This window comes from Muscardinus avellanarius (assembly GCF_963383645.1).
Source record: "Muscardinus avellanarius genome assembly, chromosome: 9".
In the NCBI taxonomy this organism is placed as follows: domain Eukaryota; kingdom Metazoa; phylum Chordata; class Mammalia; order Rodentia; family Gliridae; genus Muscardinus; species Muscardinus avellanarius.
This window is the reverse complement of record NC_137795.1, coordinates 81349625-81364088: the sequence shown is the minus strand read 5'-3', so window position 1 is coordinate 81364088 and position 14464 is coordinate 81349625. Positions and strand designations below refer to the sequence as shown.

Here is a 14464-nt window from a genome sequence, read left to right as displayed (position 1 = left end):
CTCATGGGAGTTAATTTTACAGAAAGTACTGCGAGGCAGATTGCTGTCTTTGCAGAAAGTGTCTGGCCTGAGCTCGGGGACCTTACCTTTCTTCTGACTTGCTGTGCATTACCGGAGAGAAGGAAACACCGTGCGTCCTGCGGGTATCCCTTCTCGCAGCTGCCTGTGTGGGTCTCGGTGGACGCGCGGGGGGCAGCCGCAGGGACAGCGGCGCTCAGCTTCCTCGTCCCTCTGAGAGTCAGGGTCTGGTAGAAGAGACAGATTGCCACCACCAAGACCACAAAGAAGGGCCGGGGGCAAAATCGCCGACGACAAAGCCACCCTGGGCGACAGACCATGACCAGTCCAGCTTTACTTGGCCCCTGTCCACGTAGCCGGAAAAGTCATAGCAGCTATGTATATCTTGTCAGCATGAAAAATGACCAATCTGTCTTCTTTTTCCACAACTCCCATCAAGTTTGCTCCAACTCCTCTTAAGAACTTCTCGAAGTACCATGCCAAAGGATTAGAGGTCCCCAATGTCTGAGGTGGTAGATAAGATCCCTTCCATGGATGACCATAAAGCGTGGCTGACCTGGATTTTAAAAAGATATCAAAATAGTAATAGTTGTGACTAATACTCTGAGCACATCCCAGGCTGCCAAAGCGTTGCTTCCGGTAATGCCTTATTTCCACAACATCCTTCAGCTCATAGCCGAGGCGTCCAGCTCTGTCTCGGCGGTACAGGAAGAGAAAAAACCACGCCGAAGTAAATTTGGAATCTGGAAGCAGCCCCGAAGAACGCAGTAGGTTAAACCCCAGAGTGCCTGTTGCCCAGCTGGATGCAAGCCAGGTTGCCCTAGCAGTTCCTGGTCCTCCCCGCCCCTTGGGTTTGAAAGCAGTCCTGCGTTCAGCCTTTTTTTTTTTTTTTTTTTTTTTTTTTTTTTTATGTTTCTTAACTGCGTCCCTGCGTTCAGTTTTAAATTGTCACTTTGCCTTCAGCATCGGCGGCTTTGAACAGGAAAAGGAAATCCGTGGTTTGAATGAACCCGGTGACTGTCAAGGTTTTACTTGCCTTGGTTCCATTACCTCTCAAGTTCAAAGTTCTGTGTACTTGCTCGATTTTGCATCCTCTGGGCCAGGGGAGGGGAAAAAAAAAAGAAGAAAAAGTTTCCATGACCCTCCCCTAACGGATTGCTAAGCAAAACCACTCAGAAGGAAACACCCCGTCGAGGGGCTGCAGTTCATCTAGCGCTCCCCGAGCGGGGCGCGCAGAGCCCCCGACCCGCCCGCGCCCGCGCACCGCGGCGGAGCTGGAGGACTCGGGCATCGCCACCCAGGCCGTGGGCCGGGGCGGAGCTAAGGCCCGGGCTCCGGGCTGTCCCAGGCAGCTGGAGCCCCGCTGCCACCCGCCACGGTGGGCTCCCACAGACCGGCAGAGCGGTTTTGCTCTCCTCTGAAATGTGGCTGGCCACCCAGAGCTGCAGAACTTGGAAACATATTCCACGTCTGACCCTGTATTTCATTGCTTTTTCCTAATAGGGCATTGGAAAATCAAATAGCTGTTAGCCAATTGATGCCAAAGGTCGAGGATGAGAGGAAAGCAGCCTCCAAGAGTTAATTGAGTGGTTCTTCCCTCGGGGTAATTGTGGACAAGAGGGTCACAAGTACTGTCTGGACCACAAGACAGGAAACCCTGTTGTCCGCACTAGAATAACACAAAGTCCTCTCATCGCTCGAGCCCCTAACACACATCACGTTTGTAATCATTATTCTCACGCTGAACCAATAGCTGGGTCCTACAATGGCTAGTTGCCTGACCCTTTGTTCCTAAAATGAGTTGTTTGTAACAGATGTTGGGGTCACTTTTGCCCAGTAGAAAGGTCTACATGGCGGGCTTTGCTCAGAATCCAACCCAATCTAATTCTGCACAGACTCACATAGACGCTGCTGGTAGTGCCAGTGAGCAAACCCAGTGCCCTTTGGCTGGGTCAGCTGAAGGACCATCCAAGGGAATCCGTCTGGTGCTGATCTCGTGTTCTCCCAGTTAAGTAGGTTTCTCTGACCTGTTTCGAAGTCAGTCTCCTGCTTGTGGGCTGAAGGGTGCCTTGGAAGCCACACCCCTAGAGTGAGCCCGAGCCTTCCGCGCCAGCGGTCAATCGCTATTATTTTGTGAGAGGGAGCGCCCCCTAGGGGTGCCCAGCTAGTATAGACTCAGAGAAATGGCATCCTTGTTCTTGGAAAGCAATTTGAACATCTTATAAAACATTAATTAATGGATCATAGGAGGAACTCTAGATGAAAAAGGAAATCCTATAGAGGAGCAAACAAGACTACCTAAATGAGGGGATGGGAGGGGGTAAGAAGGAAATTCTCTAAAACACGCAATGTACTTAAACATATCGAAGTCAACCACTAAACCAAGCAAGGGAAGGAGGGATGGGGAGGGAATGGAGTGGGAATTGGGTAGGGGTTAAATCGGTGATGTGTACATGTATGTACACACAAGTCTTTTACCCCAATATGATGTATGAATATAATTCACCAATAAAAAATTTAAAAACATTAATTAAAGCATTATAGAATTAGTAATTTAATTCTAAAAGCTAGATTTATCCCAAGTCCTTGCATGCATCCCCTCTAGCGAGTTTAATATTATTTGATGTATAGATCCAGAGTCCTTAATCCCATTTCAAATGGAGCAGAGAAAAATAAAGTGACACTTGACATTGAGATGCCAAGAGAGTTTTAAGAGGAAATGGCTATTGTGGGACATATATTTTGAGTGGATACAATGTGATTTGAAGGATAATATGAATTACACAATCTCTAAATTGGGGAGGGGTCCTTTTGCTGAAAAAATGCAGAATTCAACAACGCACTTCACTGGATCATTCTTGCCGGTGTTAAGGCCAGAGGTCTGAAAAACAAAGGTTTGAGAAACCTGAAGGGTAGTTTTTATGCATCATTACACTTTTGAGGGAAGAAAGAAGAGTAAGCTGTATTCTAAAGCAGAATTGCCTTTACATTGGAAGAAGGGAGAGGCAGCTGCACTGAAATGTTAAGATGTGATAGTGAGATTTCAAGTGACAGGAATTAAGTAAAATGTGGGAACTCAGTGCTCCGAAGATGGTTCTGGTAGACTGAAGATCCAGCTCCCTACCTTAACTCATAAGCTCCAGGGATCAAGAGAAGACAACAAAATAAAGACACTGACATGAGAGAGAAAGGTGTTTAACAAAACAGAAGAAGGTGTCAAAAAAAAAGATAAAGTATGCATTGCTACCACATCCATTAAAGAGGTCCACAGGCAACATCTGATTTTAGAGTAAAGCCAACCTGGATACGGATCATAGCATTCACTGCCTCTTATCACCATTAAGAATGGATTTGCCATTTAAATCTCAGTTTTCCTTGGGTGTGAAATAAAGATCCTGCCTTTTGAGTGTTGTTGGCACAGTTAGATGAGATGATGTAAGGAAAGCACGTTAGCACTCTGTGAGCACCTGCCAGGGGATCAATGATGGTGCACATCTATTAAGTTTTGCATCCTGAGGCCATGCTTGGTCCTCACTGAGCTTCTGGGGCACTCTGGTGTCAGGCCGTGAACAGATAACTAGAAAATAGTGGGCCTTGTGGAACACAATGCACCAAAAGCAAGTACCAGCACTTAGTACTCGTTCTCTTCCCTCCCCTCTTTGAGACAAGGTGTGTGGCAGGTGCCGATCTGAGAGGATGAAGATGGGGTGACACGAAAGTGAGCATGTGAGGTCTACACACAGCAACAAGCTGTGCCTAAGAGGTAGGCTAGATATATTTGTTTTTTTCAATTTAAATTATTTTTAAATGAATACATAAAAGCATAAAATTATGCATATTAATGGGTATGAATATGGACACATAATGTTTAAGTCAAGTTAGACACATTTATTTCGCCAAACATTCATTATCTCTTTCAATGAAAACATTGAAAATTCTCTCTTCCAGTGTTTCTGAAATATGTAGTACCATATCATCTATAGTCATCTTGCTGTGCAGTAGCACACCAGACCTTGTATCCTAACTATTGCTTAGTGCCCATTGATCAAATCTTCTTCATCCTTCTATGCCTCCTATCCTCCCCAGCCTCTAGTAATCACCACGCTCCTCTCTACAAGATGAACCTTTTATATATTCCACATATAAGTGAGATCATATGGTATTTACCTTTCCAGGCCTGGCTTATTTCACTTAACACAATGATCTCCAGGCCACTCCAAGGCCAGGATTTCATTCATTTTTATGGCTGAATCATATTCTATTATATATGCATACCACATTTCTTTATCTATTCATCAGCTAATGGACACTTTGGATGTTTTCATTTCCTGGCTGTTGAGACTAGTCCTGCAATAAACATGAAAGTACAGAAGTCTCTTCAACATACTGATTCCATTTCCTTTGGATATATGCCCAGTATATAGTAGCTCTATTTTTAATTTTTGAGGAAACTCCATATTGTTTTTCATAATGGCTATATTAATTTCATTCCTACCAGCAGTGTGAGGATTCCTCTTTCTCCGATTTCCTCACCAGCACGTGTTATCTTTCTTTTCTCTGGTAATAGGCATTCTAACTGGAGTGCCGTGACATTTCCCCATGGCTCTGGTTTGCATTTTCCTAATAATTTGAGATGCTAAACTCCCCCCCCCCATCTTCTGTTAAGCAATATTTGTCTAGATCTATTTTTATAGGGTTAGAGTTACTTTTAGCTTCCGGGTTTTTTTGAGTTCCTTATATATTAGACATACTTGAATGGAAGGCTAAGTAGATTCCTACATTAGAGTTTAAAGAAGTCAGAACAGGGAACAATAAAGAGAGATGATAAGTTGGTTCAGGGAGGGGGTTAGCAGGGTAAATGTGCAATAATACTATGAACTTGGGGATTCTAGATTATTTCAAAATGGGTTCTCCTGTGCATATACTTTCATGAAGTACCATTTCCACTAAATAATCTCAGTATTCAAGGAATGTAGCATTGAGACAAAAGAATGACAACCCCATCTTATCATTTCAAGGCTGCCCAAAACTGATCAATCTTCCTCCCCTAAATCTTTCCAACACAAAGTATACTCTTTTATCACAAATATATTTCATTTGGATTTTTAGAAAAGGAAAGCATGTGCTTAAATCATCAGTGTTTAAAGAGGTTATTTTAAGATATTATTTTTAAGTTAGAGAAATAAAGATATGTAGAACAGAGTAGATTCCAGCAGTGGATCAGTAATATTCCACTCTGAATCTTAGCTTTTCATAATATAGAAGAGCAAAAGATTGCCTCAGAAGTCTTGAGGATCTTGACCTGTTTGAGGATCTGGGTCTTGAGCATCATTATTATGCTGCTAGGGATATATTTTGGCTTAAATTTCCTCCATTGCAATCGTCAGATTGGCAGCCCTCTTGGCTTCCTTCAGGAGACAGCTTTTCTCCTTAAGAATGCTACTGATCATGATGATGTAAAAGTCAGCTGTAGTTACCAGTGGTGATATCTTGAATCATGTCCTGGGAGTGCTGGCGGACATGACTGGTCACTCTCTTCCAGTGTCTTTTCCCTGGAAAGTTGGACTGCTCCCCCCACCTCATATCTACTGCTCACTCGAGAACTTTCCCCATAGGCTCTCAACACAAGAGGGTGGTTTTATTCAAGAATCACATGTTAAATCTCTGATGTTCAAAAGTATCATCCTAGACACTGTAGAAAGTAGAAGACATATGACAAATATCCCAAATGACTAAAATATAGCAAGTACACTGATGAATCAGTTAGAGTAGGCTGATGTAAAGAACCCCAAAATCTCAGTGGCTTGATATAATAAAAGCTTTTTTTTCCCTCATTCATATCATTTTCCAGTGAGTGTTATTTTCCATTAAGACATTTGGTTCCCAGGGTCCTTCCACCTGGTTACTTCCCATAGCCTAAAATCTTAGATACCCAGTGGGGTCCTCTGCATCCCACTAACAGATAAGGAATGAGAAAGAACATGGTGGATAGTGTGCGAGGTCTTTAGGAAGTCAGGCTTCAAGTTGGCATATATCCTTTGTCTTACATTTCATTGACCAGAGCCTAAGACATGGTCACCCCTAATACATTTGAAATGTATATTTGTATACATTTCAAACTGAGCTCAGAAATGAGGGCGCTCTACATACTCAGGAGCAAAAGGAAACAAGGCTGATAAACATATAATAGCCCCAGCCATAACTAGAATGGAGATAAGCCCAGTGCATTGGAGAATCAAAATAGGGAGTTCACAACATTGGGGAGATGATAAGGGAAACTTTATTAAAAGACAGCCACTTCTCAACTAGTCCCTGACAAGTCACAATTTCAACTGCTGCAAAATGGAAAGCATAGAATTTGTATCCAAGTAGAAGCTCACTAAGATGGAGTTGGAAGAGAATGTTAGGTATAAATCAAGGACAACTGTACTTTCTAAACTTGAGTTTATTTAGTCTTTATATGTAGACAGTATATATAAATCTTTTCTCAGAAGATTTAAAAAAAATTTTTTTTGTGGTACCAGGGATGGAACTCAGAGGCATTTGACTTCTGAGCTACACCCCCAGTCCTATTTTCTATTCTTTACTTGGAAACAGTGTCTTACAAAGTTGTGGAGGGCCTCACTAAGTTGTCGGGGCTGGCTTTAAAACTGTGATCCTCCTGTCTCAGCCTCCCAAGTACTGGGATTACAAGTAAGAACTACCACGCCTGACTCTCTCAGAAGATTTATTAATGAAGACATCATGCTAGTTGTCAAGGATAAGATGAATCTGAGAATAGTTACCACTAATTTTAATTGTAAACTCACAAAACAAACTTTCCTGTTGTTAGGTAGAGTAAAAAATAGGTTACATGGGTTAAGTTAATGTGGCTATTCTCAGAAATTTAAAAATATATACAAGAATTAAGAGAAATTTTTATGTGAAATATCAGATTCCTGCCTTAGCGATTTCTCTGTCTCTTAAGAAAATGCTATCCTCAAGTCATGTATATGTAAATCTATTTGATTATGTATTATCCCACCAGGAGGTATAAACATAAAACATGATTCTTTGTAATATTTAGGATCATGCATCCCTTCACTTATATTTTACAGCTTTTACCCGACACTCTTTATAGTGCATATGAAAAGTGGGATCTATCTAATCCGACTCCTGTATGGCACTTGATATGCTAGGGATTAGTCAACAGAAACCCTAAAACAGTTCAATGTTTCTGTAATTTCTAACACAGTCAAAATTTAAACTTGCTTAATTTTCTCCCAACACAACATGCTCTTCTCAATAAAACTTCACTTAAATGAAGCCACTTTTTTAAATTATAAATTTTAATATTGTAAAAGTCAATAACACCTTTTTATATAAGCTGTAGATTTCAATTTAAGATATCCAAAGATGGACATAGCAGCCCATGCCTGTAATCCAAATATTTTGGAGGCTTAGACAGGAGAATCTCAAGTTCAAGGCCAGCCTCAGCAACTTAGCAAGACCCGCAGCAACTTAGAGAGACCTTGTTTCAAAGTAAATAAAAAGGAATGGGAGTGTAGCTCAGAGGTAGAATGGCCTTGGGTATAAAAAAAAATCCCTTAACATATTATAGAGCAAGGAGGAGGACAAGGATGAGGAGAAGAGGAGGAGGAGGAAGAGGAAGAGGAGGAGGAGGAGGAGAGGAGGAAGGGAGGAGGAATTTTTTTTCCTCTTCCTAGTGGCTCTACAACTGAATATATGACAGCAGGCTATGGCAAAGCTCTGAGAATCATGTCAAGGAGAAAAGGTACAGTGTGTAGGTTGCCTCTCACCCATAATGTCTGTCCAATTTACACATTCATTGTAGATGCTGCAGTGAAAACTCTTCCTTTTCTACATTTTTCTAAGTTTTGGTTTGTATAACTAGACATATCCTGCAGTCTCTTTAAGTTTCTGTTTGAACAATCAGCTCAGATGGCCCCAAGTCTCAGAATCAAATTCTTTTATTTTTAGATTGTTTCCTAGGTCACTGTTTCTAAAACACAAATTACTGGGTGATCCCAAATGCCAACACTCGGGATAGCTTTTTAAAATGGACGTCTGACCTAAGCTAAAATTTTCAACCGATCACTTTACGTGCTTTCCACAATTTCCTCTCTATATAGACATGTTTGCACTGGTACTAAAATTACTTTAATTGTATTCATACTGTATTTTATTTACAAGTACACTTATAATCTGTGGAGTATAAATGCTTTATAATGGAAGCTATTTTACCCATCTCCACACCCTTGCATTATCAAGCAGTTTCTTCATACAAATGATTGTTTTAAAAATGCATGTTTGTAGAAGTCTAAACATCATAGATCCAAGTGTTTTCCAATATGATTTTCCGTTGTTTGTTTGTTTTATTTCACATCCTGGGAACATTTAACCCAGTGGAGGCAGTTGTGTCTCTGAGGAGACATTTGGCAACTTCTAGAGACAGTTTTGGTTGTCAAAACTGGTGTGTAAGCCAGGTGTGTGCTTGGGAGGCTGAGACAGGAGGATCACACAGGACCGAAGCCAGCCTCAGCTACTGAGTGAGGCTCTCAGCAACTTAGTAAGACCGTTTCTAAATAATGTATAAAAATAGGTGTGGGAGTATAGCCCAGAGGTAGAAAAGCCCCTGGGTTCCACCCCAAGTACCACACACACACACAGACACACACACACACACACAAAAAAAAAAAAACAAACCCTGGTGTGTATGGGGTGTGTGTGGCAAAGATGTGACTATCTTCTGGTACACAGAGGCCGGTGATACTGCTGAACCATCCCCAGCTCACATGGAAGTCCCACAACACAGGTGTCTCATGCAAATGTCACAAGTGCTGAGGATGGGAAAGGTCAAATTTAAGGAATAGTTGCACAATTTTTACATGTGGGTGCCTAAGATTTGTCTGTTACTGAAATAGATCACTGAGTACTTCAGCAGCTTGTGCCAAATGCATGATAAGCTTCCTTGGGGCTTTACCCACTTCCTAATTGTGGAACTTACCACTCCCCAAAACCCATGCAACACTCGGCATGCAATACTTTTATGCCTCTCGAACTTGACTTTTATATTTGCAGTATAGATATGTATGCACAGTCTCTAAAAGATGGATAGGTAGATGATAGATCAAGACAGTAGTTGGGCACAGGGAGAGTAGGATCACTTAGTCAGTGAGCACAGAGTAAAATGGTCAACACCTAGATCCAAAGCATAGTGCCAACGAATGACACTTTTGCTTTAAGACACAAGTTTACACCTTGGGATGGAGCCAGAATTCCTGTTTTTATCAGATATATATCTATATAGATATATAGATATATAGATATATATAGAGAGAGGGAGGGAGGGATATTCATGAAAAAATTAGCTGTAGTTCATATTATCAAATTATGTTCCAATTTTTGTCTTCTCTGTAGATCATATTTTTAAAACTGTTACAAGACAGCCACATAACTTGGCTTTCTTTCTTTCTTTCTTTCTTTCTTCCTTTCTTTCTTTCTTTCTCCTTCCTTCCTTTCTTTCTATCCAACTTTTTCCCCCCTTCCCTTCCTTTTCTTTCTTTGGATAATCATAATTTAAGCACCAATTTCCATTTTCAGAATATAAGTTATTTTGAAACCTTTAAAGTATTAACTCTGCTACTTAAAAATTGATGTGTATGATGGGATAGGAGAGGGTTGGGTTTGCCTGGCATTTGTTTAGCTCATCTACACAGGTAAGAAGGCCATGTTTTCTGAAAGTGGTTTTTTGGTCATATGTGTACTATAAAAGGTCAAAAGGGTACTTCCTTATCTAATCTAAATCATATTATTGACATTAAGGTTAGCTTTTTTCTTGTTTTCAAAATATTTGTAAACAATCCGGGCGTGGTGGCGCATGCCTGTAATTCTTGTAATCCCAGCGCTTGGAAGGCTGAGATAGGAGGATCACACAAGTCTGAAGCCAGCCTCACTTAGTGAGGCTCTCAACAACTTAGTGCGACCCTGTTTCCACATAATGTATAAAAATAGCTCTGGGAGTATAGACCAGAGGTAGAAAAGCTCCTAGGTTCCACCCACTCCCAGTACTACACACACACACACACACACACACACACACACACACACACACATAAACAATCATCACTAGTGAATGAAAGCACATTTTAGCACACTTAGGAAACCCATAAAATCATCTTTATAATCAGGCATTCAAATCACTCAGGAAAACAATTTGTCATAAAGGTGCCAATGTTTCATAGATAATAAATTCTAATGGGACATACTGGGAGAGACACACAAAAATTTATTAATTGGCTATTGGTAAAATTTTTCTATTTCAACTGCCTACTTATGGTCAGGGTTATTTTTATTTCAGGCTGGCTCTTTGTATTACACTTAGCCTAGACAGCTTTTTAAAGTCACTTGCTACCCACTAACAACCATCTTGTCTTGACTCAGCATGGAGGTTCCCTCTACTGGAGATTTAGCAATACAGAAAGGGTTTAAATATGATGGCTAGTCCCCCCCCCCATTACTGTATTAAACTTTTTAAAAATGAGTTCATCTTTAAAGACTAGCAACCATACACCTTTCTAAGCAGAGCTATTCTTATTCATTAATTCAGGCAGTGGAAATAAGCAATGCAGGAATAAACACATTCCCTACTCTCGCTCCTCTCTGTCCTAAATCCCATCAAGTCTTCTTGAATTTTTAATAAGCAGCAGAAAAATGGACCATTATAATGTTCTTCTCTACAGTTTCCTTTCTTAGCATTGAAGAGAGTAAAAGGAGGTGCTGGATCAAATAAAAACTGAATTAGCACTGAAGAATGTGTTAAGAAATAATTTTCTTCCACATATTTTTGTGTGTGTGTGTGTGTGTGTGTGTGTGTGTGTGTGTGTGTGTGTGTGGTACTGGGGATGGAAACCAGGAGCATTCTACCTCCGAGATGCACCTTCAGCCCTGTTTTTAATTCTTTGGTACTGGGGATAGAACCAGAAGCTTTCTACCTCCGGGCTACACTCCCAGACCTATTTTATATTTTATTTGGAAACAGGGTCTCACTAAGTTGCTGAGAGCCTAAGTAGCTGAGGTTGTCCTTGAACCTGTGCAATCCTCTGTCTCAACCTCCCAAGTGTTGGGATTACAAGTATATGCCACCATACCCGACTAATTCTTTATTTTGAAACAGGGTCTCAGTGAATTGCAAGGGGCCTAAGGAGCTGAGGCTGTCTGCGAACTGCGATCCTCCTGTCTCAGCCTCCTGAATGCTGAAATTACAAACGTGTGCCACCACCCTGGCCCACATAAATATCTTAATCATGCCTAGGATTCTAAAAATTAATCAGTTGAAATATTAACTTATTAGGCATATATGCTTTACTACTCTAAAATGGAAATAGCAGGGAGGGGGTATATTTCTTTCTTTTATCAAATTTCAATTCACAAAAGATTAAAATCGGTTCATCTTTAAATCACTTTAAACTTTAACCTATGTCTCTGTAGCAGAATTAAATTATGAATATTAAGAGGCTGGGTCAGAAATCACAAACTGTTTCAGTAATTCAGATTTTATCAGCCAAACAAGGAAATGTTAAAATCTTGACTAACTGGCAGTTCTAATTTGTCATTTCAAGAACTGAGGGGGAAAACATCCACCTTAAATGTAATAGTTGGCAGTTTCCAATTTGAAGACTAATTTTTACTCATCCTTCCTTTATAATTTTGATTTCATTAAACCACTAATCATGGTACAAATAGTTAGCAAAGAAGATGGAAATATTAAGACCAGCTATTATTAATAAACAATTCCAAGAACAGTGTAAACTATTCATGAATACACTCTTGCTCAACCTTTGGGTTCTTTTCTGATGTTACAGCTACTGACCTCAGGCCAGCTTACCACCTTACGTTCCCAGAATGCACATTGCTTTGAAAAATTCAGAAAACCTTCCCTATTTCAGATCTTCTGAACACATTTCAAGTGATTGCGGCTTTGTCTATTGCAATAACCTTTGCAATAACCATTGCCTCCCAATGTCCCGATAGTGCTTGCTACATCCATTATAGCATTTATCAAAATCTCACAATCATTTAACACATCAGTCCCAAACCACTTCTCCCACCAACATATACAACTTAATCTAAGTATTCTCAGTGTTTAGGAGCTTGATGTTTATATTCTTTTCTCCTAAAACCCACCTGGTAAAAGTTTATTTTTTTATGTGAATGTTAAAAAAACTTTGTCTACACAGAGTATCATACCTTTTAAGACCTCTATTTACTAGACACTTATCTTAAGCTTAAGACAGTCAATTAGATCAATGCCATTTCTAAGGTCCAAGGTGGAGAGGGGTAAGAAACACTAAAACTGTACAAACCTAAGATAGATGAAAACATAAAACACATGGAATTTGCTTTAAAGGAGAAAAGAACAAAAATAAAATGAACTGCCTTTAAAAATATGATTTTTTTATCAAACACTCAGCTTCATTTAGGCATTTAATTAAGCCATTTATTGCTTCAAATGTGCCACCATGAACATTTTGATATACACTCCAGAGCAATAAGGCCTCAATTTTCACCACCTAAAATTGTGACCCACATTTTGACTTTTTGTGCAACCAATTATTACATGAATTTTATACAGCAAAGAATTTGAATGCCCTTGGTGTAAATGTCACAAAGAATATTAATAATTGGCCATATATACTTTAAATGAGGTAGTTCCATGTTTGGCCCATTCTCTCTCTCTCTCTCTCTCTCTCTCTCTCTCTCTGATATTAACAGTAGAATGTACCTATTACTAAATACTTGCATACAATTTTAGTTAACTTTTTTATATACACTTCATAAAATATTCAGTGTTTGAAATTAAAACTTGTCAAAGTGTGTTCTGAGTGTCGTGGTAAGAAGTAAAATTTAGAAACTGAAAGAGGCTGTAGCAGCTGGATACAGGGATGTTCCTGACTCAGACAAGAAAATTTCTCTTAAAATAAGGCTGTGCATAAGGCTTTTTTCCTTTGACCAATTCTTATAAAATGAGTGAGTTTGGGAAAGTCACAGTATATAATTAGAGGATGTAAACAATACATTTGAATATCTCCAGGAAACATACTAACAAGCTAACTGAACACTGTATTACTTCTTATAGGTTTATAAAATCTCCATGAAAATATTAAGTATCATGAAACCATGTTATTGATGATATTATGAAGTAATGAGTATTCACATATGAACCTAACCTTTTTTTTTTTTTTTTTTTGGCTTACACAGTTATAAAACCAGACTGTGGCAGCTCTAAATTGTGCAATCTCAAGGCTGGAAGGCTGGAAGAGATTGCTGAAATCTTCTATTTAAACCATTGCATAGATTTTATACTGTCTTAAGGTTTAAGAGGCTCATAAGTGGTTTTAACTAAAGTAGAAATCTGATGGGCTCAGTAAATTGCAATATAAAAGAAATATATGGTAACACTTTCAAAAGTTTTAAGGATTTTTCCATACCAGACTCAGTATCATATTTTAAATAAAATCTCCATATGTAAAAATCTATAATTAGCACCTGTAGAGTAAAACCTTAGCAGTGCTTTAAAGACACTCTATAGTCAGCATCATCCTGGTCTAATAAGGCCCAGAGTGATAGGAATTAACTGTCATACCAGTATAGAGTCGATTCAATAATAGAGCAGAAGTTTAAGCTCCAATCAGAAGGTCTCTTTACTTGTTTGCCTCATTGTTTCCAGTCAAAATATCTATAATCCTTACTTTCCTTTTATCTGTTGTAATGAGACTTCTTTTTTTGTCCCTTAGGCTGACTGAAGGAAACGCCAGAGAAATGTTCTAGAAAAATACATTAGCATCTCAAATTTACATTAAAGGTATCTTTCCCTTATTTTCCAAACACAAATTCCAAGTATTATTATAGAAATCACAGATTACAAAGCATTCTATGTCCTGGGCATCCTGGGCCTCTTTCCTTTTTAGATTATGAAAACTGGAAGCAAATTGGCATTAAGAAATTTTCATTAAGTGTGTAAAGTATAAATACAAGTAATTTTTTAAAAACTTTATTTTAACACCTTATACAATTCCAATTTTAAGGATTACTTGCACAAAAAAATAAACACATTTGGTATAAAAATGTATCACTTTAACACCCTTTCCCCTTCAGCCCCCCACCCCCACCCCCATGAACTGCACTCTATCTGGATGCAGAAACATATAAAGACTAATGGCACAAATTAGTTTTTACCTACAGGAGTTTCTGTTTATGTACCCAGGTACTCTAGAGGACACCAGCCCACTTTATCACATGAACCATTTTCTTCAGCCTGCTGAATTAGTTTCACAAAGAAACAAAGCTTATTATAAAGGCATTTTAAAAACCATTGTCATAAATTCTTTTTAGAAGGGCTGATTTTTTTGCAACCATTTATATACAGTGTTACATAACAGCTCTG

At 39.3% G+C, this 14464-nt stretch overlaps 1 protein-coding gene across 1 annotated transcript in view; it reads right to left on the bottom strand.

Annotated features, from left to right (window-relative positions):
• CPED1 (cadherin like and PC-esterase domain containing 1) overlaps positions 1–338 on the bottom strand; it is a gene marked incomplete at both ends in the record, with an annotated part of 287330 nt that extends 286992 nt beyond the window's left edge. Inside the window, one exon of the mRNA XM_080701788.1 lies at positions 87–338. Within this exon, the coding sequence (XP_080557914.1) occupies positions 87–338 (252 nt within the window). The remainder of the gene's footprint in view (positions 1–86) is intronic.
• Positions 339–14464: the final 14126 nt, after the last annotated feature.